Below are 27,048 nucleotides of genomic sequence, written 5' to 3'. Positions count from 1 at the left end.
ACATAACACATTGCCTGAGTTGGGTATCTATATTAAGCTACGTGAGTAACCTTTCCTTCAGACAAGTGTCACTGTGTCCCTGGTCAACCGAAACTAGCTAGGTTTCTATAAACAAAGTCTTTGGAAGCGTCCTGTTTTGAAAGGAAATGGCAAGAGGAATTAAATTAGTTTCGTCTTCGGAAGGACATGGCTGTTCTAAGGGACTGAAATGGTAACAGAAGAGCATTTATAGTAATTCATATATTAATTCGTGTTCGTGTTAAAACGCCCAGCTCTAATCTTGAAATATGTTTTAGCTCTAAATGCAGCAGATAGGTTCGGTTTCTCTTCCAACACCGTCACTAATAGTATTTCCATCAATGTTTAACATACAGTTTTTATGGTGTCCCTGTCTGGTTATAAATATGATAAATATACTATCAAAAAAAGAAACGCATAGGCGTTTTGTTTTTAAAAAAATCTATTTATTACCTATTGTGTTTAAACAATTGTCAAAATATGTACAAAAAAAGTGTTGATGATATGATTTTACACGATTGTACAAGTCAAAAATCGACTTTATCTGAAAATGTTGATTTTGATGAGATTTCTTACAAGGATTAAAAAGGCATCGCCACAACGCAACAGAAATCACCTTCCAGTTGAAGTTGTGCAGCAAAGAGCATGCACTGTCTGGCTATAAAAATCAAGATTACTTTCGGAAATCGACATTCGTTTTGAAGGAGTTTCAAGGTCAAATCACTACGCCACGTCTTGACGCTGCGACACGGAACATCGCCATCGCACTCAGCGTCTCCGTAAACTAAAATTATCCACTTGGTTGTATAGATATTACCTTCTTCTAAACTGATGTAACAAATCATGTACTAAACTCTATTTGTGGACGAGTTATACATGTTTAAAAATACAACATTATCGCAACAGATTTCTGGGTTATGCGTTTCTTTTTGAATAGTATATTTTGTGCCCCAAGGCACCGTCCAAAATTAATGGCTAGGGGGTGATGAGGATTTTTATGGAGATGCATTTTCAATGTGAATGACCCCCCTAAAATTTATGTACAAAGGAAGTACACCTTCCGGGTTAGAATATTAGTCTTCAGTAACCCATGCTTGTTGTAACAGGCGACTAACGGGATCTGGTGGTTAGTCTTGCTGACTTGGTTCACACGTGTCATCGGTTCCCAATTGCGCAGATCGATGCTCATGCTGTTGATCACTGGATTGTCTGGTCCAGACTCGATTATTTACCGACCGCCGCCTTGTAGCTGGAATATTGCTGAGTGCGGCGTAAACCTAAACTCACTCACTCAAAACTTTAATAACTACCTGTGTATTCGCGGGAAACGTAGTTCGTTCGACCAAAATATATCGCAATACAAATACAATTCGTTGTAAACGTTTTTACTAAATTTACTCTAATTGACATTTAACAAAAATACATGTTTGTGTATTAAAACAATATGACATTTTGAGATTCTTTATAAAAATTATATCTGATATATCATTTCAATGTTTCAGCTGGACCAGGTCATAATTTAAGAACAGGTAAGAAATCTTTCGTTCGTTTTTAAAGGATGCTTTGCAAACTGCATTCTCACATTGTTTTACTTGTTTTGCGTGCAATGGGGTAGCCTAGTGGTTAAAGCGTCACGCCGAAGACCCGGTTCGATTCCGTACATGGGTACAATGTGTGAAGCCCATTTCTGGTATCCCCCGCAGTGATATTGCTGGATTATTGCTAAAAGCGGCGCAAATCCATATTCACTCACCCACTCATACTGCATATCCTGGTTCGAATCCCCACATGAGTACAATGTGGTGTCCCACGCCGTGATATTTCCGAAATAGCGACGTAAACCCAAATTCACTCACTTCTTTTACCAATGTGTGTAGATGCTTCTATGTAAGAAATTGAAGAAAGGTCAGTGAACCGGCAGTACAAGCCGTGCTTAAAACTAGGACTGTTATAACTTCAATACTTGTCATAAGTGTTAAGTACATTAGTCAAATCGTAAATATATCTTGCCAATAATGTTTGTTCACAAAGACTAAAAAATTATCTAAATATCCACGTGATTGACGCTAAAATAGCTTGAAATCGATTTTGATTTTTTTTAACTTCAGAAAATAATTAGTTTATAAAATTTTAATTGTGATTTATTTCATGAAGAGTTATATTCCCGTGGCTATATTATTTGTTTTTTCGCATTCTGTAAAGAAGGCCCTACAACATGGCATGAAACAACTAACAAACAAGCAAACAAATTGTCAGTTTCGTTAAATGTGTACTGATTAGAAGGGACAGTCGGGATGTTTCCTCACGGAATCAAGTGAGTCATAGTTTTCAGTTTCTGTGCACATCTGCATCCTACATTGAGGTTGACCGGGTATTGATGTCGGACTTAAAGCAAATATAGCTGTCCTGCCACACAACCGTCGTTCGTTCAGGGAAACCGTGATGCATGTCATTTCAAACTTGATCATCCCGTTTTACTGAGAGAATCTGGGAATCTGGTTATGACTAGTGTGACCCATGACTAGTGTGATTGCAAAGTGTGTGTGTGTGTGTGTGTGTGCGTGCGTGCGTGCGTGCGTGCGCGTGCGTTTTTTGGGGGGTTAGATTTTTCGGGTTAGGCTTTGTGTATGTATGTGTTAGGTTGTTCGTGTATAAGTGTGTGTGTGTCGTTGTGTGCATGTGTTAGTTTTTCCTTATTTCCTTATCTTAGGTTGTACGTGCGTTTGGTTTGTGCATGTGTTGGTTGTGTGTGTTAGGCTGTGTTAGGCTGTAAGTGTTAGTGTATAGGTAGTGTGTGTATGGGTTTCGTGTATATGTAGATGTTAGGCTGTGCGTATGTGTCTTGTGGTTGCACATGTGCTGGGTGTATGTGTGATGTGCTCTTTGTGTAGAGAGTGCTCCGAGAGAGTTGTTAACGTAAGGTTGTGCAGAGAGAGAGAGAGAGAGAGAGAGAGAGAGAGAGAGAGAGAGAGAGAGAGAGAGAGAGAGAGAGAGAGAGAGAGAGAGAGTCTTTATTTCCTTCAGACGATCATCCGAAGATCAAACATATTATATACATGTAGATACAACAAACAGGCAAAGTAACAAAATTGATATAGATGTATATACAATTATATTAATCAAGATGAATACCTAAAGCTACAATTTACATAAGAACATACATGTATATGTGTATACAATTAATTTATACAAAAAACAGTGGACATATATCATTATAAATCTGCAGAGATCAATCAGTGTAACATTGTAGGAGATGTCGTCTTATTCGGTAAATGTATAAAGAAAATCGTAAAATGATTGTTTCCCATGTCCCTTGATCAACAGTATCATTAAAAACAGTTTCACCTCCAAATAGAAAAGAGAGCATGTCGAGTTCATCCTGTGATTCAAAGGCAACATAGGTCTCCACATCAAGATTGTCAATCATAAACACAGAAAAATCGTTTCTCTCAGTGTGAAGTTGTTCACAGTGTAGGAGTATATGAAAATCATAATCATAAGTATATTTGTTGCATAGGTTACATTCTTTAGATATTTTGCCTCGTGATGAGATTTTAATACATATTTGGAGGGCAGATTTATAACTGGGATGCAAGTATGCCAATTGACAGAGGATATGATAGTTTAACTTGGAATGGACCCGTGCATAAAGCGTCATGTTTGTGATTAATTGAGGGTTTGCATAACCCATCTGTGTTCTTCATAGCTATGTACAGATGTATTTACAATTTTCGCCATTCGTACTTTGGAGGAATACCACTCTCTCTGTGTGTGTGTGTGTGTGTGTGTGTGGGGTTGTCCTGTGTGGTCGTGTGGTGTGTGGTCGTGTATGTGTTAGGTTATGTGTGTAAGGTCATGTATGTGTTAGGTTGTGTGTGTAGGTGTAAGGTCATGTATGTGTTAAGTTGTGGTTTGTGTGTAATGTGTCGTGTATGTCTAGTTATGTAATATGTGTTAGGTTATGTGTGTAAGGTCATGTATGTGTTAGGTTGTGTGTGTTGGTGTAAGGTCGTGTATGTGTTAGGTTGTGTGTAGGTGTAAGTCATGTATGTGTTAGGTTGTGTGTGTGTAAGGTGTATATGTGTTAGGTATGTGTGTAGGTCTAAGTCATGTATGTGTTAGGTTGTGTGTGTGGTGTAAGGTCATGTGTATGTTAAGTTGTGTGTGTGTGTAAGGTCATGTATGTGTTAGGTTGTGTAAGGTGGGTGTAAGGTCATGTATGTGTTAGGTGTGTGTGTAGGTGTGTGTGTGTGTGTAATGTGTAGGTCATGTATGTGTTAGGTTGTGTGTGTAGGTGTAAGGTCATGTATGTGTTAGGTTGTGTGTGTAGGTGTAAGGTCATGTATGTGTTAGGTTGTGTTGGTGGGTATAAGGTCATGTATGTGTTAGGTTAGGTTTGCATGTGTGTGTTCTTCATAGCTATGTACAGATGTATTTACATGTTAGGTTGTGCCAGGTCATGTATGTATGTGTAGAGTACTGTGTGTAGGTGTAAGGTCATGTATGTGTTAGGTTGTGTGTGTAGGTGTAAGGTCATGTATGTGTTAGGTTGTGTGTGTAAGGTCATGTATGTGTTAGGTTGTGTGTGTGTGGGTGTAAGGTCATGTATGTGTTAGGTTGTGTGTGTAGGTGTAAGGTCATGTATGTGTTAGGTTGTGTGTGTGTAGGTGTGTAAGGTCATGTATGTGTTAGGTTGTGTGTGTAGGTGTAAGGTCATGTATGTGTTAGGTTTAGGTGTGTTGTGTGTGTAGGTGTAAGGTCATGTATGTGTTAGGTTGTGTGTGTAGGTGTAAGGTCATGTATGTGTTAGGTTGTGTGTGTAGGTGTAAGTGTCATGTGTGTTAGGTTGTGTGTGTTAGAGTGTAAGGTCATGTATGTGTTAAGGTTGTGTGTATGTTAGTGTATGTGTCTGTATGTGTAGGTTGTGTGTATGTGTAAGGTCATGTATGTGTGTGTAGGTGTGTATGTGTTAGGGGGTGTAAGGTCATGTATGTGTTAGGCTGTGTGTGTAGGTGTAAGGTCGTGTATGTGTTGGGTGTGTGTAGGTGTAAGGTCATGTATGTGTTAGGGTGTGTGTAGGTGTAAGGTCGTGTATGTGTTAGGTTGTGTGTGTAGGTGTAAGGTCATGTATGTGTTAGGTTGTGTGTGTGTTAAGGTCAGTGTATGTATGTTGTATCAGGGTGTGTAGGTGTGTGGTTAAAGCGTTGGCTCGTATGGCCAGAGTTCGATTCCCCATGAATCACAATGTGTTAGGCCCATTTCTGGTGTCCCCGCCGTGTTGCTGGAATATTGCTAAAAGCGGCGTAAAACATAAAGGTCAGTCAGTGTCAGTTTGTTCGGATCTGTTTTGTGTACTATACTACTAACATTTGTATGTTCGATTTCCCCTCGACCATTGGTGTCTAACGCAAACGAGCACATCGGTATTATCAATCTCAAGGTTGTGGGACCATAAGTCCAACCACTAAGGTCACCGAGTTAATATGTGTTAGAGTCACAGTAGGTGGACTGGGGCACATAATCAGGTACTTTGTCATGTTTACTGCAGGGTTGTTGTATGTTGATTTTGAAGTGTTAAGGTCATGTCATGTGTTAGGTTGGGCGATGGGGTAGCCTAGTTGTTAAAGCGTTCGCTAGTCATAGTTCGATTCCCCAATTGGTTGTGTGTGTAAGTGTCCCCCGCCATGATATTGCTGTGATTTTGCTGTAAAGCGGCGTAAAACTAAACTAAGGTCACTCAGATTTTATGTGTTAAGTTGTGTAAGTTGTTTTTGCTGTTTGTTTTGTGTTATCTCGGTTTGTGCATTGCTAGGTTTATGCTAGTGTTGGGTTGTTCTTATGCTGGGTTGTGTGTGTTAGATTTTGTGTATCTCGGTTTGTGCATGTGCTAGGGTATGCTAGTGTTGGGTTGTTCTTATGCTGGGTTGTGTGTGTTAGGTTTTGTGTATCTCGGTTTGTGCATGTGCTAGGGTATGCTAGTGTTGGGTTGTTCTTATGCTGGGTTGTGTGTGTTAGGTTTTGTGTATCTCGGTTTGTGAATGTGCTAGGGTATGCTAGTGTTGGGTTGTTCTTATGCTGGGTTGTGTGTGTTAGGTTTTGTGTATGTTTGGTTGAGCAAGTGTTTAGTTGCGCATGTGTAAGCTTTTTCGTTGTCTAGGTAAACCATGTAGTATTGTGATAGTTTGAGACTTTACTCTTTCATATCTACCTAGATCTGGTTGCATTACTTAGAGACATTAAAAGGTTGGTAAGCGAGTTTAGTTCTTAGCAATATTCCAGGAATATTACAGCGGGGCACACCAGAAATGGGCTTCACACTGAAACAAATAGAACTGACTGTACTTCCCATTACTATATTGCGCTAAACTATTATAAATATAAAATTATGAAATACGGGGCTCCAGATAATTTTTCCACATCAGGAGTACGTACTCCTTATTTGTTCAATATAGGAGTACTGGAAAACCTTCAGTGTACATGTAGTGTATTGAATGGAAATTAATGGAGTATCAGTAATCTTGTGTTTCGTTTCATGTATGCACCACAACATTGATTCTTGTGTCAGGTCAATGAACAATAAAACCAGACTTTTTCAGATAAATACGTTTGTAAATGATTCTAAGACCGTACACCATTGCTGTGGTGCGTATTTGCTACGTTTTCTAAATTATTTCCTACCGTATCGTGCATATTTTTTATCCGTACATACGCCGATACGGCCCTTATCTGGAGCCCTGGTAATAGATATAAAGTTATTTCCAGACTGACGAATATATCACTCCAAAAGGAGCTGAGTCATTCAAGACCCAATCAGTCTAGAGTGAGTGAGTGGGTGAGTATGGTTTCAGGTCGCTTTTTAGCAATATTCCAGCAATATCACGGCAGTGGACACCAGAAATGGGCATCACACATTGTGCCCATGTGGGGAATCGAACCCGGGTTTTCGGTGTGACGAGCGAACGCCTTAACCTCTAGGCTACCCCACCGCTCCATTTAAATACAGAATCCATCACCTAAGTTTTGTTGTTTTGTTTTAACATAAGAAATGTCAACTGAGTCCCGTTAATCGATTAACCAAAAAACGGTTAATATTTCCCGTATTAAAAACACTTGTTTTCGTGTTGTGCGAACCAAATAAATAACCTGTTAACTTGTTTTTGGCATATCCATTCGCTGAGAAAAAATCCCAAATATGTCATCATTTGAATGACGGGTGTGCGTATCTATTTCTCATTTGTAATGGCAGCTACGGACCCTGTAAAACATTTATCACAACATGTTGTATTCATATCCGCCCATCTAGTTACATAAGGGAACCGTTCATAATTGATGGCCATGATGATATTATTGGAGAAGCATGTACAATGTGAATGACCCTCATTTGGATCTATATATACAATGACAATTTGTTATCATTTTCGTTTTCATTCTCGTATTTAAAGATCACATATACTCTAGGGGGGTACAAATACATATATCACTAATTTTCATCGCTATAAATGAAACCCCGCCATTAAAACTACTCATTTCGATTTTTAATTAACTTAAATCGACCTTTATGACAACAGTGCACAATTCTCACCCGCGAACGAAATTTCAACCAATCAGAGCGGCGCGTCTCTGTGACGTCATGTGAGGAATAGATATGAGGGCCGATGCAGAATTAATGTACATTTCAGGGGGTAAATTATGTTGTTTTCATTTTCAGTTTTCACAGTAGTCCTCATAGGAATTGGAATGGTGGTTGTGGCGTTTATTCTGATTGGGCTGACGTACTTGTTTACATGTGGTATGTCGCATCACATTTATCACTATTGTTGTTTGTAAACTGTTTTTAGACAAACTTAACGATTTACAAACCACTCAAACGTGAATTCACATTGCTATGAAAGAACATTTTGCATTAAATAATATTTATTTAAATAATATTAATAACGTTAATATTTTCCATCGTAGTTTGTGGTTAAGTTATTATCAATATAGTGGAAGTTTAAATATCGCGGAAACTCTAACACTCTCATGAGTCTTATAAAAAGTATTCTAACATAGAGATGAAACTATTAGCATCAATATGACAATATTTCATGTGCAAAGTATTCATATGTAAATTTATATTGCAGGACCATGTAGAAAGAAGCGACCTGTGAGGGCAACAAAAGCAACGTTTAATGTGACGAAGAACGATACGAATGATACGGAAGAAGGTAAAGTTTTTTAGGTCACCTGAAAAGTGAGTTTAGTTTTACGCCGGTGTTAGCAATATTCCAGCAATAACACAGTGAGGGACACCGAAAATGGGCTGCACCCATTGTACCATTTCGGTAATCGAACCCGGGACTTCGAAGTGACGAGCAAACACTTTAATCACTAGGTTACCCCACCGCCTCGAAAGGTTAAGTGCATTACGAACGTAATTGTCGGCTCAACATACGTACGTCCACAGTGAACATTTACATATTGGTATCGCATCACAAACCTTCTGGACTCTGAAGCTAGAGGTTTTTTAATGATATATTCACGATTTGCATCCAGCGTGAGCGATGCGGAGCACTGCTGTTGTTTTGTTTTTTTATATTTAACACAACTTTAAGGACCTCATACTTTTATACACCGAACTGACTACCATGCCAATGCTGTCCATTATGTTATTGTATCCATTGAATGACCACTTTTATGTATATTTATGTGAGTTATTTGTTTTCACTTATATGACCCTTGTGACCAAGTGCTGCAATTACAAACACATTTCCCTTTCTACCATCATCACCACAAACCAGATAAAAGAACAAACATCTTTGTAAGTTCCATGATCACATCACATCAATGGTGATTCGTGCCTCGCCGTCTTGTTTCACGCATACAAACCGTCAATCAGATTGACCTTCATAGCACTCCTGCAATGCACTTTCTACGTTTGCATCCTAAAACAAAAAGTAATCATATTATCAGTGATTCACTGTAGATATCAGATGCTATTGTAACATCTTTTCCACTTACTCAGGTAGCTATGACAACACTGCAGCACTGTTTAACATTTCAATTTAATTTACATTTTAGAAAGCACCTCAAAAGACCCTTCGTTTTAAATATAATAAATCAATATGTTGAGTTCTGGTCGTCGCACTTGCCGCGCTCTGACGTCGCATTTATAGACATATCTGACAGCGCCCTGTAGACTATGCATTACCTCCCCTTTTATGTGGTGTGTTCCTAAAGAAAAATCAATTTATTACCTACGATGGCGAACATATCGGGGTACAATATTTTCATACGATGTCCTGGGGCAAAATATCACTTTGTCATGGTGACCTGACGTCATGAACAATGCTATGACGTCACGTTTCTTCTATGACGTTGCGTTCTACATGCGGCGACAGCGGGTAGAAAGCCTATGTTTTAAGGTAGATTTTGGTTTATTTTCGTCAATTTAACGACTTTGGAAATAAACAGAATATTATATTCGTGCCCATATCATACTATCATATCATGCTCTCGCTCGGGAAATACCAACATTTAGGCACTCGTGTCGTAAACACAGTATGACATAGGCACCCATATAATATCCTCTATTTCTATCTAATTCACTTAGCACAAACGATAGAACTTTCATTAGTCCAAGTTCAGGTGAGCTTCAGAACATTTTGGCTGCATCAAATAAACAAAAAAAAATAAGTACACGCCTGATGCTTTGTAAAATGCGTCCTTAAAAACAGCGTTATATTTAGAAACGTGTTTTGATTGTGACTCACAAGCCACAAACATTGTGTACGTATTGCAATAACACCACAGATATCGTACCCAAATGGAACATTTCTAGCTAAATATTTACGTTTTTCTAATAGTCTCAAAACACCAGGTGTGTACTTTCTTTTGTACACCAGTATACTTAAGTGTGACTAATAACTAATTTCAGACTTAAAGTTTATTCTGTAAATTTTCACACACATCTGTTTCAGAGCAAGCAGATCTTTGGGCAGCTGTAGCTACGGAACAGAACATGCTGGTCAGCATTCAAGACGCTGAGAAACGTCCACAAGATCCCAGATCTTCCAATATGTTCGTTGAAACGCTCACCTACACTCGGCTATCTGAATCTGAAGCTCAGAGGGAGAGCCTGTCCTGCACCACGTTCACTGACGAAGGACAACGAAGGAGCTTCATGTGCACCGCCTTTAACGACGTCAACCCACGTGGAAGCTTGATTCTGACCGCTTACAACAGCAGACATGGTTATTCTAGATTTCCTGTTACAGACCAACAGACCACCTTCCCCTACCCTCCTCTGACGAACGAGGACATCCAGGATGACTGTTTCCCGTATCCCCCTGTGGAATATGAAGGGGCGGAGAACCCTCCCTTTGGTTAACGAGGAGGTGGAGTATGAGGGCTTTGCGTACCCACCCCTGACGTATGGGGGTGAAGACAATGGGGAGCAGACCCCGTACGTCAGTGACGCTACCCTACCCGGAAGATGCCACAATGTCCCTGCCCTAGTGGAATGTGGAAACTATGACTCTTTCTCTTCGGAAGAACATGGAAGCAACGTTTACATGAACATGTGATCTCGGCGCTCATTCGTAACTACTCGCCTCTTTCCGTGACTTACAAGAAGAACTCGTACCCCTATCGTACACCATTATTGCCAAGAATCGTGGCAAACCAATCAAATCGCGCGTAGTAAAACGCATTTCGAAGCATGAAAATGGCGGCATCGTTGAACTTTGAAACTTCGCTAAACTATGCAAAGCACAATTTAAACATAAACGTTGAGCTAAAGGATCAGAAACTTTCAACACTGAAACATATTTATAAAGGGAATGACCGTATTGCTGTTTTGCCCACGGGATATAGGATATTGATAATTCTATGAGCCATGTTGTGGAAATTCAGAGTTATTTTCCTTTGTAGTAGTTCTAGACTATTTTCATCTCCATGCCCGTTTGCGCTTAGACAGGGCCCAGTCGTAAACATTGCTACGAGAGGGGTACGAGACGCCATCCGGCTTGCCGGAATGACACAAGTACGTAGTAGCCAAGCGTTACGTCCCTTACCTGCTAGGACAATCTCACCAACTTGACATACGACCACGGACTTATCCTGTCTTTCCTATTTTAAGTTTTCAAGCTGACAGCTGATAAAATTAATGAGTGTTTAAAGCAGGAACAAATTTGTTAGCTACATAAGGGGCGGTTGGGCAGCCTGGTAGTAAGTGCGTTCGCTCGTCAAGCCGAAGACATGGATTCGATTCCCCACATTGGTGGAATGTGCGAAGCCCATTTCTGGTGTCCCCTGTCTTACTGATGCAATATTGCTTAAAGTGGAATAAAATTATGCTCACTCACTCACTCACATGACATAAGATGTCTCGTCTGAAAGGAGTGACCCGTGAAGATCCGGGTTAGAATTGTTCTTCCGCAGCCCATGTTTGTCGCCGACTCGGTTGACATATGTCATCGTATCCCAAATGCGTCGATCGATGCTCACGCTGTTGATCACTGGATAGTCTGGTCCAGACTCGATTATTTACAGACCGCCACCATATAGCTGGAATATTGCTGAGTGCGGCGCAAAACTAAACTCACTCACTCACTCTGAAAGGAGTGATTCTTGTAGGCTTAACGCCGCTTTTAACATTTTCCAGTTTATAACGACATGTCAGCTTAAAATAGAGCCCAACACATTGAGGATATCCGGCAAATAGATATTGTATTTGACTAAACCTATATTTTCCCCAGTGATTTGAGGAACGAAATATTGATCTCTCGCAGTTTGTAGAGCAGAGCAAATAAATCGTTTGTAACGTAAAATTCGTATCCGAACGTTTAAAAGATGTTATGAGCAGAGTTTGAACGTGAGATTACAAGTAAATGTTGAAAAGAAGTTGCATAAATACGTTTAAGTCCAGTATGAATGTTCATTACCATTACCGTCATTATTGCCCTTTATTATTGCAAGTGTACATTCGTAATTAGCATCTTAACGGCTTGCCGAAAGAGACCCGTGAAGATCCGGGGTAGAATAGGTCTTCAGCAACCCGTGCTTGCCACAAAAGGCGACTATGTTTGTCGTAAAAGGCGACTAACGGGATCGGGTGGACAGGCTCGCTGACTTGGTTGACACATGTCATCGGTTCCCAATTGCGCAGATCGATGCTCATGCTGTTGATCACTGGATTGTCTGGTCCAGATTCGATTATTTACAGACCGCCGCCATATAGCTGGAATATTGCTGAGCGCGGCGTAAAACTAAACTCACTCACTCACTCACTTGCCGAAAGACAGGAGTGAGCGAGTGAGTTTAGTTTTACGCCGCTTTTTTAGCAATACTCCAGCAATATTACGGCGGGGGACACCAGAAATGGGTTTCACTCATTGTACCCATGTGGGGAATCGAACCTGATACTTCAGCGTGAGAGAACGCCTTAACCATTAGGCTACCCCCACCGCCCTCTGACAGACACGACTGACCTCGAATGTCACCGGTTGGGACAGCTAAAATTGTATATAAAAATGCTCTGTATTGATGTTCAATAAAAATAACCGGGGGTGGGGGTGGGGGTGTGACAGGCAAAATATGATAGTATGATATTGTTTCTGTGTACATGTATATTGTTTATGTTCATAATTGTATTCATAATAACGATTACTAGATGTATGGTTCCACAGTTTCTTGTATCTTTTCATGTACATATGTTGATCATCACACGCTTACATATTTGTGAAAAGAGGTTTGTGTTTTATAGCTTTCAATCATCGATTTTTGCACATATAGTTCATTTGGTAAGGAAGGTTGGGAGGTCAAGTGACTAAAATGTTGGCTTGTCACTCGGAAGACTAAGTTCGATTCCTAACGTTGGTAGAACGTGTGAAGCCTATTTGCCGTGTCCCGCTGTCGTGATATAGTTAAAACCAACCTGTACACTTGTTAGTGTGAGTGAGTGAGTATGGTTTTACGCCGCTTTTGGCAATATTCCAGCAATATCACGACGGGGGACACCAAATATGGGCTTCACACATTGTACCCATGTAGGGAATCGAACCCGGTTCTTCGGCGTGACGAGCGAACGCTTCAACCACTATGTTACCCAAACGCCGTTTTGTTAATGTAAATGATGTTTTTATAATATTTGTTTCATTTTAACAACATAAATTGTTAAAAAAAATGCACAGACATTGTTAATGTGTTTTTGGTGCTTATTTGCCCAATCAGTATTTTAAAATAAACACTTTCGTTTACTTTGGTCTCGGTTTTCATGTATTTCCTTTAACCTTTAACTCTTCCCGAGTCATATTATCCTAACGAAGGAGCGTTATCAAATCTCCTGAGGTGCAGAATATTTGCTCTTTCTGTTTTGATTGCCGTAATGCCCCAGTGATGTAAAAAAAGGTAATTAAAAGTGAAATCGGTGACTAATCGTTATAAGCAATCCTATATGTGTCACGGTGTGGAGCTTCCGTTTGAAAAGTGCGCCACTGTGAAAGTGCACTGTAGAATTTACAGCGATATTTCCCTTAAAGGTCACATAAACCCTAGGGGGTAAAAATACATAAATCACTAACTGGCATCGTTATAAATGCAACCCCCTCATTAAAACTACTCATTTCGACCTTTAATTGACTTAAATCGACCTTTTTGACAACAGTGCACAATTCTCACCTGCGAACGACATTTCAACCAATCAGAGCGGCGCGACTCTGTGACGTCATATGAGGAATAGCTTTGAGGGCCGATGCAGAATTCATCTACATTTTAGGGGGTAAATTATCTTGTTTACAGGCTTGTATAAACCTGAAATCGTGACAATTGTTGTGGAAAATGAAAGCTATATGTTCTCACAATCTACTGTCATTTAATTTTGTCTCCTGCTTTGCCTAGTTTCCGAGTTACAACTTGTTTTCATAGACGCTTCTGTCACAATTGATTGGTGTCGTTAGGCCCTATTTGTATAATGACTGATCCAAATTGATCCCATTTCTGTGTTTTTACCTCGATATTTAATCATGTCATGTAAAAATCTGTTTGTATTCTCAAAACAGTGTCGGCCCATAAGTTTTCACATGCAATACAGCAATTAATACTCCCTTGTTGTAACCCGTGTTAGGTGGTATAAACCTACACATGTTATTTGTCATCATTCACTTGATGGTCAGTTAATGAATTTATAACAGGTATAATTAGTGGTAACACACTTAGATTACCCGACAAAGGTTCCCATTTGGCATTTCTTGTGTCTGGAGTAAATATTCAACATTATGAACATCGATCAAAGGATTAACCGATAACACGCTGATTGATTAATTACTTTTATCTTACACAGCGGAATTGTCAAAAGGTAGTGTTTATGTATGTAGATTTACTAATCTATACTGAATACACTCTGCCGTGTCGGTGTCTGCGTAAAAACAACGTCCTTCTTTCAAAGGATTAACCGGCAATACATTGATTGATTGCCCATTATTGGCTAACTAAATTACTGTTTTAATGAAAGGCGGACATTATGCAATTAGTTGCCAGGTGTGCTATCTTGGGTGACCAATGAGACTATACACCAATACCTGAAAAGATTTATCACTTTTTCGTATATTAAACTGTTAAAAGACACATCATTTGGAACAGTTTTGTGGATATTGATGGATACATTCCTCAAACAAGGTAATGGCCTGATATTGTTCCTATAACTTTAATCTGTTTTAATTTTAATATTTGCATTTTGTTTTTTAATCATTTGTCGTAGCATTCAACAGAATCATTGTTTTCGCCGTGAAGTGTAATGAGACAGACAACATACACTAGGGTGTGTGTGCGAATTATGATTCACATTGGCAAACTATAAAATGTCTAGATATTACATGTTCTGTTATAAATTCACTATAAGTATCAGCAGATCGTCAGCTTTTTATTTAGTTTCAAAATGCATAAAAGTATGATAATAAACTAATTAGGATTATAAGACCAAATATAAAGACGCACATTGACTAGTATCTACATACTGGTGAGTGGACATTAACCATGTGAATGTAGCAAGAAATTTATCGCGCAGTATTGTGACTTCGACCCCCACCTCGCTTCCGTGAAAGAAATCGTTATGTTATAAGTTGTGTCATGCAAAACCCTTTTGGTTATGATTCCAATACATATTTAACTACGAGTAGAAAGTAGTTTTGATTTTCTAACTTGATGAAAACAAACTATAATCTCATTAATTCTAACAGACTTTACGATTTTCAAAAATGGCGGCGCCCTGTCGGGAACATCCGCCAGTCTGTGGATAAATGCTATTTAGGTTTGTTTTCACCGAGTTACAAAATCAAAACTACTTTCTACTGGTAGTAAAATATGTATTTTATTGATGGCCAATAGGATTTTGCATGACATAGCGTATAACATAACAATTTCTCTCCTGGCAGCGAGGTGGGTGTCAATATAATACTACTTACAATATTATTGTTACTTCGACCACAACCTCACTTCCGAGGAAGAAATCGTTATGTTACAACTTGTTTGAGTGGCATTTTAGAAGTTGAGACGTACAATATAGAACAAGTTTTATGGATAACAACTTCTTTATTTCGTGAGTGCGACGTTTCGATACAGATTCTTGTACCGTTGTCAAGCAAGAGTGACAACGGTACAAGAATCTGTATCGAAACGTCGCACTCACGAAATAAAGAAGTTGTTATCCATAAAACTTGTTCTATATTGTTATGTTACAAGTTGTGTTATGGAAAATCTTTATGGTCATCAATCATATACATATTTTACTATAACTAGTAAGTAGTTTTGATTCTTTAACTTCCGTGAAGCGATCTGAACACAAGTAAGATATCGTTTCAGGCTTCCACAACGCTCGCTTCGCACTCACAAACATAACCCATTTAGCACGAACTGCGGGATCCTGTGGAAATCTGTGCATGGTGACACCATCACCCGACCCCTAGGAGCAATTGACGACAAAGCAACGATTCGGCATGTCGTCGTTCATGTCGAGAAATCATCAAAATGATGAGCGTGCTACACACTTTCTATACAACTAACTGAAAATCGTTCCTCATATGACGTCACTGCAGTGCTCTGGCGACAGAGTTAAGTAACCTGTCTGTGGTTTCGTTGGCGGGCGAGAGGGAAGCAGGCGACTTTTTGGCCACTTTTAATCGCTCGGTATTAATTAACCACAAGTTTTTAAAGAATAAATTTGGTGTTCCGCATAAGACTAACCACAAATCTTTCATATGTAATGGTTAAAAGAGTAACAAAAACAAAGTTTAGTGGTTCTTTAATGTTTTATTTGTTACAATCCTATACCATCCAAAAAAGTAGGTGATATTGGATTTACAAGATTGATAAAATGCAAATGATGAAGCCAAGGAGGAAAGATGATGAAGAGAAATTAAGGGAAAATGTGACAATTTATTTCATTCCTTTGGAAATGTTTCATCTGTATGGATATATATTACCTTTTTTAATATGCATTGGCATTGGCTAGTGGTATGCTCGCACAATGGAATACCCCCTACTTGTTTTTAATGGTACATATTTCTATATGTTATCATTCAAGATGGGTTTGTTTTGCGCCTACTAAACTTGCACTTCATGAGTGCTGATACGTCTGTTACGTAGTTGTGTGAGACATCTTTATTGAATGTTAAGTAATCAAAATACTTCCTTGAACGTCTAATAGTATTTCAGCACAGTCGGAATAATTTTCACTCGTTCCAGCATCCTAGGAATTGTGAAGAATTTTAAGAATTATATTTTATAGCGAATAATGAACAGGATTAGGCACAAGTGACGCACGCGAGGTGCTTTCCCACATACATCTACAATGTACGTTGTTATGGATGTGGAACTTTCACCGTTGTTGTTCTTCATCATCCTCAAATGAATAAAAAACATGAACCTCCATCCCTTGATGTGCTGTTGACGTCACGGTGACCATGGCTGTTACAACCACTGTTATCGTTACATGCTGCTCCATCAACAACTACATCACCTGCTGCATGGTGTAAGTTCTAAAGTGCGACAATTATTCCATGACACATCTCAGCCACTACTACTACTACTACTGCTGCTACTACTACTACTACTACTACTACTACACTACTACTACTACTACTAGTTCTACTACTACTAGTTCTACTACTACTACTACTACTACTACTACAGACGATCCGGCTTAGAATTAGCCTTCAGCAAACCATGCTAGTCGTAAGAGGCGACTGACGGGATTGGGTGGTCAGGCTTAACTGACACATGTCATCGTATCCATCCATCGTATGTCATCGTGACACATGTCATGTGTATATGCTCATGATGTTCATCACTGGATTATCTTGTCTAGACCTCCTCCATATAGCTGGAATATTGCTGAGTGAGGCGTTAAACGACAAAAAACGACTACTACTACTACTACTACTACTACTACTACTACTACTACTACTACTACTACTTCTTCTTCTTCTACTACTACCACTACTACTACTATTTCGGGGCGGTAGCCTAGTGGTTAAAGCATTTGCTCGTCACTCCAAAGACCCGGGTTCGATTCCCCACATGGGTACAATGCGTGAAGCACATGTCCCCCTCAGTGCTCGTGATGGAATATTGCTAAAAACGGCGTAAAACCAATTCACTCACTCACAACTACTCTTTCTTAAACATTGTTCGCGAAAACATTTGGATATATGTGTTTGTAAAATACAAAATTACAAATAAGAAATACGTTCAGTGGACATGAATATACTGGAATTCTTGACGTCTTAGTTCCCTGAAAATGCGACCGAAATATATGTGAACGTTGATTCGATTCGACGGCACAGCCTCTATGAACCTATTGACGATTTTGACCTGCTTATCTTTGGATTTGCGAGTAGCCTCCCTTGTGTTGACCAGCAATAACAGAGAGGAAGAGGTAAATCAAAGTCCTGAAACAAAAGCAGGTATGACAAGCGGTAAAACGTGTATTGAAGCGTGACATTTGAAATGACATGTGACTTTAGTTTACTAGACAGTAGGGAAACAGAACGGGGAAAGTCAGATGTACGACACATTAATTGTATTCATTTATCGAAGCTTCACGATGACCTACTTTCAGACGCGAAGGCTCAGCCTCAGGTTCAAGCCAGTAAACACACGGCTATGTCAAAACAGATAATGAAGCTGCTCAAGGGCAAATATTCACATGACACTCACTGTAAATATTTCCTTATGGATATTAGGCAAAGGATTCATCTGTAAGGCGCCAGTTAGTATTCATTTCTGATGTTATTACATCAGTCATTCAATTATTGATATAACAAAATGAATTATTGATGTCAAAATTGCGATAGTTTAAGTCTCTGCTTAAAGCCGAGTCGACTGTACGATTTCGACTTAGCGAAGACACCATGGGTTCGCGAAAGGATGAGTTTTCCCTTAGTACATGGCCAGGGTATGATGGTCGGTACTAACTCTACCCGGGGGACTACCTCTCATTATGTTCTTTTTAATGTAGTTTATCCTTATGGAAACAGATTCTGGCAAGACAGACCTCTCATAAATTCCGCGTATTACTGTAGTGCACCTTTGAGCACATGTACATGCACCTAAAAATACATCCTGTCCCAATGGTAAAACTCGTCACAAACACATGCAGAGGCAAGTCAATTGTTCGCATGAAATATAAGGTAATGGTCAAAACGAATTGATTTTTTATTACTGATTTGGAAATTTCCATGGGATTGTTGTCGAGGCTGTTAGAAGGGAGGGTTGTTATGGAATGTTAAACGAATTAAGCTTCAATGGATGCAAGCAAATTAAACTATGCAGATATTCATAACTTTCCAAACCAGTAGTCTGCGTAGAAGGAACTTACTGTATATAGATATTAGATGATATCCAGATGAACATATGTATTCTGTATGCACAGATTAAACCTGTTATTATCTTAACATTGCTTACCCATGGCTTGGAGAATACTCATGGAATAAACCCGATTTATGCTACCCTTTAGAGACAAAGATGAACCCAGACGAATATGGTGCCAGACTGTTTGGTTTCATGGGTGCTGGGAGTGCAGCATTGTGCATCGCAATGGCAAAGGATACTGGTATTCTTGAAGCGCTCTTGGAAGCAGAAGTGCCAATGACGTCACAGGAAATTGCCGAGAAGAAAGGTTTAAAAGAAAGGTGATTATTAAAATATCGCAGGCTACATATACATTGTTTCGTCTTGGATACACATGAAGTTTGTACATGTAGATCTATCTGAAATTCGGATTGAGATCAGGGGTTTCCACATGTTAACTTTTGGCCAGCAGTTGCCGAGTATATCTCAACAGGCTGAAATATTCACCTATTGCTAAATTGTGGTTTCATTTTGTGATGAGGTGAAACGTGACTGATCATTTCTCCATTGGTGTCAAAGGTACTGCTTTGTTTCATCTATGAACTCGGCTACATCGGCATTGCCTTTTGTCTCCTCCTCTTTCTGTCCTCCTCCTGCCCCTCCCCCTCCATCTCACCTTTTGCTGTCGGCTTCTCTTCCTCGTCCCTGGTTCTCCTCTTCCTCTTCGCCCTGTTACCTCCTCCCCCCTCCTCCCATCTGCTCCTCCTCCTGCTTCTCTTCCTGTCGGATCCTCCTCTTCCTCTTCGCCCTGTTACCTCCTCCCCCCTCCTCCCATCTGCTCCTCCTCCTGTCGGATCCTCCTCTCCTCTTCTCCCTGCCTCCTCCCCCTCCTCCCTCTGCTCCTCCTCCTGCTTCTCTTCCTGTCGGATCCTCCTCTTCCTCTTCTCTGCCCTGTCCCCTCCCCATCCTCCTCTCCTGCTTCCTTCCTGCGGATCCTCCCTTCCTGCTTCTCTCCCCCCTCCTCCCATCTGCTCCTCCTCCTGCTTCCTTCTGTCGGATCCTCCTCCCTCGTCGCCCTGTTACCTCCTCCCCCCTCCTCCCATCTGCTCCTCCTCCTGCTTCTCTTCCTGTCGGATCCTCCTCTTCCTCTTCGCCCTGTTACCTCCTCCCCCCTCCTCCTGCTTCTCTTCCTGTCGGATCCTCCTCTTCCTCGTCGCCTCTGCTTCTCCTCCTCCCTCATTCTGTCTCTTCTCCTATTTTTGCTCCTCCTCCCCGGTTCCTTCTCTTTTTCTTCGGGGCGGTGGGGTAGCCTAATGGTTAAAGCGTTGGCTCGTCATGCCGAAGACCCGGGTTCGAATCCCCACATAGGCACAATGTGTGAAGCCCATTTCTCGTGTCCCCCGCCGTGATGTTGCTGGAATATTGCTAAAAGCGGCGTAAAACCAAACTCAGTCAGTCAGTCAGTCTCTTCTTCTTCCTCCTTCTGGCTACTCATTATCACCATCACCATCACCATCATCATCAACCTTACCTATCCTCATCCGTCCTATCATCCGTCAGATACGTCCGTGAGGTGCTGGGTGCCCTTGCAACGTCTGGGGTGATTCAGGTGAACGAGGACAGTTCTCACTACCACGTACCGAGCTGTCACAAGGGAGTCCTCAGGTCGACATCCGCCTATAGTAGGATGATCCCACTCTTTGGCCAGAGATACCCGGCTGTCAAGGAATGCTTCAAGCTTGATGGACCTCCAGGTAGGATCCTCGAGAGAGGCGGCCAGCTCTGGGTGTAATATGTGATACCATTATCAGACGAATCAGCAGGCACCAGAGTGACCAACATTACAGCTCTTGTGTGCAGAGATTGGGCAATCAAGTAATTAATTCGTTCTGTCATGATGTTATAGACTCGATTCAATTCCCCACATGGGTACAATGTGTGAATCCCATTTCTAGTGTTTCCCGACCCGATTTAATTTGGATAATGCTAAAATTGCCGCAAAACGAAAAGCATTCACTTACTCAACTGCCTCGTGTTTGTCCTAACACCTGGTTGAAATGGAGATGTGAGGTTCAGGAGTGAGTGATTGAGTGAGTGTGCAAGTGATTGAGTGAGTGAGAGTGAGTGAGTTCAGTTTTACGCCGCTTTTAGCAATATTCCGCTGCTCTGAGCAATAACATCACAGCAGGGGACGGCAGAAATGGGCTTCACGCATTGTGTAGAATCGAATCGGGTCTTCGGCGTGACGGTCAGGTCATGTTTCCGTCTAGTCATCGGAATCGGGTGGTCAGGCTCGCTGACTTGGTTGACACATGTTATCGTATCCCAAATGCGAAAATCACTGGGGATTGGCTGGTCCAGACTCGATTATTTACAGACCACCGCCATATAGCTAGAATATTGCTGAGTGCGGCGTAAAACTACATTCACTTCACTGCCTATTGTTACAATAAGGCCGTGAGGTAGCCTAGTGGTTAAAGCGTTCGCTCGTCACGCCGAAGACCTGGTTCGATTCCCACATGGGCACAATGTGTGAAGCCCATTTCTGGTGTCCCCGCCCTGATATTGGTGGAATATTGCTAAAAGCAGTGTAAAACGAAAGTCACTCACTCACTCAATAAGGTTGTGGGGCTAATTTTCAGGAGTTGCTTTCGGGGCTCTACCAGAGGTGTTTGATATTATGGAAGACTACCGCTCCGCCAATCAGGATATGTTCATCGAAAACAACATCTTGTCAGCAGTGCCTGGGTTGAAAGAGAAACTTGGTATGTGATTACTTTTATCGGTGATGAACACTGTTAAAATTTATCTTCAGTAACCCATGCTTGTCATAAGAGGCGAGTAACAGGGTCAAGTGGTCGGGCTGACAGACTTAGTTGACACATGTCATCGTATCCCAGTTTCGTAGATCGATGTTCATGATGTCAATCCCTGGATTGTCTAGCCCTGACTCGCTTATTTAGTGACCGCCTGGAACATTGCTGGGAGGGATTAAACAAACAAACAAACAAGCTTACACCTACTACTCCTATCGGCTCTCGTTACCTAACAAAAATCCTATTTAAGAGATAAAACTTCAAATCAAGCAATACAAGAATTCTTTATTGCGAAGCGTTTACATGGCGACAAAGTCTTTCTTTCTGATTTGATTTACTGTACATTATGTTTTCTACCATAGTCTGTTTGCATTGAAAACGTACCGATGAATTTTACTTTAAACAAAAAAGTAAATCAAGTTAAGTGACATTAAGATTGCGAATCCTCATAATTTTACCTTGACAAATGAACATCTAAATCTCAGAATTTTATTCAACTTAGGATAAAAGTTGTTTAACAAACGATCATAAATTCAAATCGCTATTATTGGTTTGTATTACAAGGGGGTGAGCGCAGTAGATGGAACAGTGAAACAAATGCACGTGCGGTACGTGATGAGCGTTAACTTAAACCCCGTATTTGTTCTCGGTGTTTCATTTAAAGTGCATACCCCTTCACTTTATTCGATTTACTTTTTTGTTTAGAGTGAAATTCATCGGTACGTTTTCACTGCAAACAGACTCTACTCTTTTTACTGGGGTGTTTGAGACCATTCCAAAGTATGAACGTTTTGATGTGTTTCCGTCCCACTTATTTTTCTAGAAAACCGTCTCCCTCTCGTTAGTGCAATAAACCCTCCAATAAATGTCATGCATTTTAGAGGTTCAATAACAATATAACTGAACCACTAACTACATACCGGGAGAACCTGTAGACCAAATTTAACATGTTATGGACAACTGGTTTTACCAAAATAGAAATACATGTCTTTCCTAATTGTATTCAGTTACACGTATGTCCAGTATGCGATTACCCAGAAGTTCCATTGTCCGTTTGAAGACTATTTCTGGCGGACGTTTTCTTTCCATTATCCGTCTTTATCAGATGTACTGGCAAACAAAGATAAGTTGAGCACCAACAATTGACCCGTATTAGCATGTATGAGTGCTGCCCACTGGCGCTTGCCATTGTTAGCGAAGGGGCCCAGGTTGTCCGCGATTAAGTGTAGTGCGACTTGCTACACCGACGTGAGAGTCTTATGAGCAAGGCGTGTGCAGCTTCGCCTTGCTCATTGCCGTGCACCGCCTACTTCTCGTAAAAGCGTTTTCTGCGCCGGTCCAACTTATCCTTGTTTGCCAGTAGATCACTCTTAAACTCATACGCTCTTTTATATAACTTTTCTAAAGTCGATGATAAATACAGTGACGAAGATGCCTGCATGTGTGATGAAAATCTCGTGGATGTCTAAATTCACATTGTTTTCGGGGTGGGTTTTTTCATATTTGTCCTTATAATTTACATATTACTTTGCAGAGACAGGTATCACAGTTGCTGAGTTTGGTAGCGCAAATGGTACGCTCCTTACTAATATGGCGGCACGATTCCCTAAATCTTCTTTCACCGGAAGTGACGTGGTTGAGAATGTTGTGGAAGCAGCCAACGCAGCTGCGTCCAATAGGAATTTAAAGAACGTCTGTTTCAAAACGTATGACCTCTTCAATTTACCTAGCGAACTAAACAATTCATTTGACTGGATCTTCATCAGTGATGTGGCGCATGATCTAGCTTACTTAGACAAAGCTCTTTCAGGAATCCGTCGAGCAGTCAAGTCCGGCGGAATCTTTAGTATGCTAGATTTATGCATGAATGGAAAGGTGGCTGAGAATGTCGGCAACATGGGAGCGTGTTTCCTATTCACTGGATCTACGATGTTATGCCTAGCAGCAAGTAGCCTACACGAAAATTCGGATCAAATTGGACCCTCTTGGACGGTGGAGAAGGCATGTGATTATCTCATTAGGGCCGGCTTCACTATATTAAACGTGCATCACGCTGCAAAAGACAAGCACATGACCCACTTTGTCTGTGAGTAGAGTGACTTTCGTTTTACGCCGCACTCCGCAATATTCCAGCTATAAGGCGGCGGTCTGTAAATACTCGGGTCTGGACCAGACAATCCAGTGATCAACAGCATGAGCATCGATCTACGCAATTGGGATACGATGACATGTGACTCTGTGAGTGGAGATGTTCATCACTCAGAGAGATTCTTTAGATAAAACATTGGTTATCAAACTGCACTTATGTATTCAAGATTTCTTTTCCGAAAATTGAATTAAAATTTAAAAGCATACGTTGCCATTCGAACAATGTTAATACAATGTATCAAATGTTGCTATGTCTTGTATATGCATTATCGTAGAAACAGAAGACCATAACTATATTTATTGTCTTGTTTTGCGTATTGCATTGAATAATAAAGGATTGGAAACGTCCAAATGTGCGACGCAGGTCATAAAGTAGGTGTGGGCGTTCCAGCTCAAGAGGAACAGTACTAACGGGAGAAGTAGCTGTGTGTTTGTGCTAACGGGAGAGGTAGATGTATGTGCGTGCTTACGGGAGAGGTAGGTGTGTGTGTGCGTGCTAAGGGAAGAGCGTGCTGGTGAAAGGTTGGTTTATTCGTGTGCTACTGGACGAGGTTGGTGTAGGCCTGCTGGCGGATGAGGCAGGTGTCTTGGCTTGTTAAGGGAAGTGGGCGTGCTGGCGTAAGAGGTAGGTGTGTGGGCGTGCTATCGTAAGAGGAAGGTGTGTGGACGTGCTAGCGGGAGGTAGGTGTCTTGGCTTGTTATAGGAAGAGGTAGGTGTGTGGGCGTGCTAGCGGAAGAGGCAGGTGTCTTGGCTTGTTAAGGGAAGAGGTAGATGTGTGGGCGTGCTAGCGGAAGAGGCAGGTGTCTTGGCTTGTTAAAGGAAGAGGCAGTTGTGTGGGCGTGCTAGCGTAAGAGGTAGGTGTGTGGGCGTGCTAGCGGAAGAAGTAGGTGTGTGGGCGTGCTAGCGGAAGAGGCAGTTGTGTGGGCGTGCTAGCGGAAGAGGCTGTTGTGTGGGCGTGCTAGCGTAAGAGGTAGGTGTGTGTGTGCGTGGTAGCGGAAGAGGTAGGTGTGTGTGCGTGGTAGCGGAAGAGGTAGGTGTGTGGGCGTGGTAGCGTAAGAGGCAGGTGTGTGGGCGTGGTAGCGGAAGAGGTGGGCGTGGTAGCGGAAGAGGCAGGTGTGTGAGCGTGGTAGCGGAAGAGGCAGGTGTGTGAGCGTGCTAGCGGAAGAGGCAGGTGTGTGAGCGTGCTAGCGGAAGAGAAACGGGTTCGCAACAGAGAGAAAAATGACCAGTCTACCTATATGCCAGCGAAGCGAACAAATGTTGGCAACGTTCTTCCCTCGCTTCGGTTTGAAAAATACTTTCTAATATCAAAATAAAATAGCGCCACCATCAAAGATAAACGCGATAGACACCCATTTCCTCACAGCCTCCATTACCCCTGCCAGTTTCCGGTTAAACCGAATGAAGGAACAAGAATAGGCAGAAATTAAAAGAAATATCATATTGCTTAACTTTAACATTAAAGATTATTTATCTTATCAACCGTCGGTATTGGTGAATGAAAGCAAGGGAGGTAACTCCACAAGTAGTTATTTGTCATCTGCGAACTTTCCGTTTGGCGGACATGTAATTCAACAATTATATTTAGAGTTAACTCCCCTGTTCCTTCAATCCGTTGAACCGGAAGCTGGCAGGGGTAATGTAGGCGGAGAACGATTTGATGTGCCAGAGTTGCGCTTAAAATGTTGAATGAAATATATTTTACGTGAGTAATTATTAAATATGAGCTTGGAAATCTGAGTGCACAAACCTGTGAGGAAATGGGTGTCCACCTTTGATGGTGGCGATATTATATTTTGACATTAAAATATAGGGAAACTGGTATTTTTTTCATTTGATGTGCGCCTACTACTTCCCCTATAAAAATTAGTCCTTTAATAAACGCTGAAAATCAGGAAGGATCTGGGCGGACACGAAATTACAGAGGAAGAAATAAAATATTAACACACAGACAAACGGCTAAAACAACAGTAAGCACGCCACAGCTTTGCTCTGTTCCACAATCTGAAGTGTGTGATCTTTCTTTGTACGTGCCCGCGTCGTCCAGCAGAAGCTTCAGATCTTCAAGAGTGGATAGGCATACCAAAATATCTGAACTTTTGGTTGGAGTAAAGTCTTCTCTGGCGATGAGTGTATTACTGTTCTTCAGAAGTACACTAGCGTTAGCCATCAGTGTATAATCATATTGATGGTACAAAATCTGGGGACAGTTACGCTTGACATTATTGCTTGAAAAGGCTTCAAATGCGTCTTCTTCAATAGTAACAGGCTCGTATATATACGCCGATAGTGTATGATGTCTTTGATAAACTGGCAACATGTGTTTATACTCAGCCCGGAACGAAACATTCAACCCATCGAAATGAAGACGCACTTCTCCAAAGAGCAAGTATGAAACGCGTTCAGCAAATGTTGCAAAAGAATGTTCTGTGGACAGTCTCGTAGAAACATATATCCGTATCTCCATGCCAGAGATATCAGCAGTGCTGATACCTGTAATGCTGTCGCAGCAATCATTCCCAACATGCGATGACTTCTTGGTGTAAGGTTTAGCGACCACTTTCTTTATTATTGTTGTCTTCATGTCCGTTTGTGAGGTGTAATATTCTGTCAATACACGCATCAGCTGGGTCAAGTTTACTATTTCGGTGTTATGTTCTGTCACAGGAACCATGTAAACGTCAATGTAATACCTCAACCTTTGAACTGGAAATTGGGTGAAAATGTTGAGGCACTCTCCGCTCTTCAGCTGTTGAAACGGTGGGCAAAGAATTTTACGGCACTGGTCCTGAAATCGAATGTACATCTTCTTTCATTTTAACACTTCTTGTTGCTGTTAAATTTGTGTTTTATCTACAGCAACGACTTATCTGTATTTTTCACAACTGCCTTAGCCCTCCCTACAATGCTGAAGCCCTAAATGAAGCAAGTCTAGATTCCCCCAGGTTCAGGCCTCAATCTCCCAACTCACTTGGGCTCCTTTTCAATTTAAATTGGTTTATTTGCTACTATCAAAATTATATATGTTTAGGGACTAAGCGTTAGTCTACTTATCTGTGTACGCTTTGCCATAAAAGATCAAGAGATTATTTCATTCGTGTAAAAATCGATGTTAGACGTTAAAGACAGCTTCACCAACCAGTGGAAATAGAAGGCCATTATACTTCACAAAAAGATCCTACTACGCAAGAAGGTTTACACCTTACGCAACTGTTGACAAGATCCCCACCTTCATTATTGTCA

The 27,048-nt window shown here is 41.0% G+C and overlaps 2 protein-coding genes and 1 long non-coding RNA gene across 4 annotated transcripts in view; 2 read left to right on the top strand and 1 right to left on the bottom strand.

Moving 5' to 3' along the window:
* The window catches only part of LOC124280044 (hemicentin-2-like), an 18,471-nt gene extending 7,776 nt beyond the window's left edge, over positions 1–10,695 (top strand). The window contains exons 8-11 of the mRNA XM_046715921.1: positions 1,521–1,547; positions 7,727–7,807; positions 8,139–8,222; positions 9,975–10,695. Of these exons, the coding sequence (XP_046571877.1) occupies positions 1,521–1,547; positions 7,727–7,807; positions 8,139–8,222; positions 9,975–10,384 (602 nt within the window). The 3' untranslated portion in view covers positions 10,385–10,695. The remainder of the gene's footprint in view (positions 1–1,520; positions 1,548–7,726; positions 7,808–8,138; positions 8,223–9,974) is intronic.
* LOC124280048 lies at positions 911–22,617 on the bottom strand. Its single transcript, XR_006899561.1, has 3 exons — positions 22,604–22,617; positions 8,350–8,355; positions 911–1,075 (listed from the first exon to the last, which is right to left on the bottom strand). It is a non-coding gene; the product is annotated as an uncharacterized LOC124280048 (long non-coding RNA).
* Positions 17,887–27,048, top strand: part of LOC124280045 — a 21,469-nt gene continuing 12,307 nt past the window's right edge. The window contains exons 1-5 of one of the 2 annotated variants that reach the window (XM_046715923.1): positions 17,887–17,954; positions 19,007–19,181; positions 20,401–20,594; positions 21,483–21,605; positions 23,191–23,362. In XM_046715923.1, the coding sequence (XP_046571879.1) occupies positions 19,015–19,181; positions 20,401–20,594; positions 21,483–21,605; positions 23,191–23,362 (656 nt within the window). In that variant the 5' untranslated portion in view covers positions 17,887–17,954; positions 19,007–19,014. Of the gene's footprint in view, positions 17,955–19,006; positions 19,182–20,400; positions 20,595–21,482; positions 21,606–23,190; positions 24,153–27,048 lie in introns of those variants that run through there. The other variant, XM_046715922.1, reaches the window with a different exon arrangement.

This window comes from Haliotis rubra, unplaced genomic scaffold, assembly GCF_003918875.1.
Source record: "Haliotis rubra isolate DU_JTF1 unplaced genomic scaffold, ASM391887v1 Scf26, whole genome shotgun sequence".
Taxonomy (NCBI): domain Eukaryota; kingdom Metazoa; phylum Mollusca; class Gastropoda; order Lepetellida; family Haliotidae; genus Haliotis; species Haliotis rubra.
This window is presented reverse-complemented; position numbering and strand designations above follow the sequence as displayed.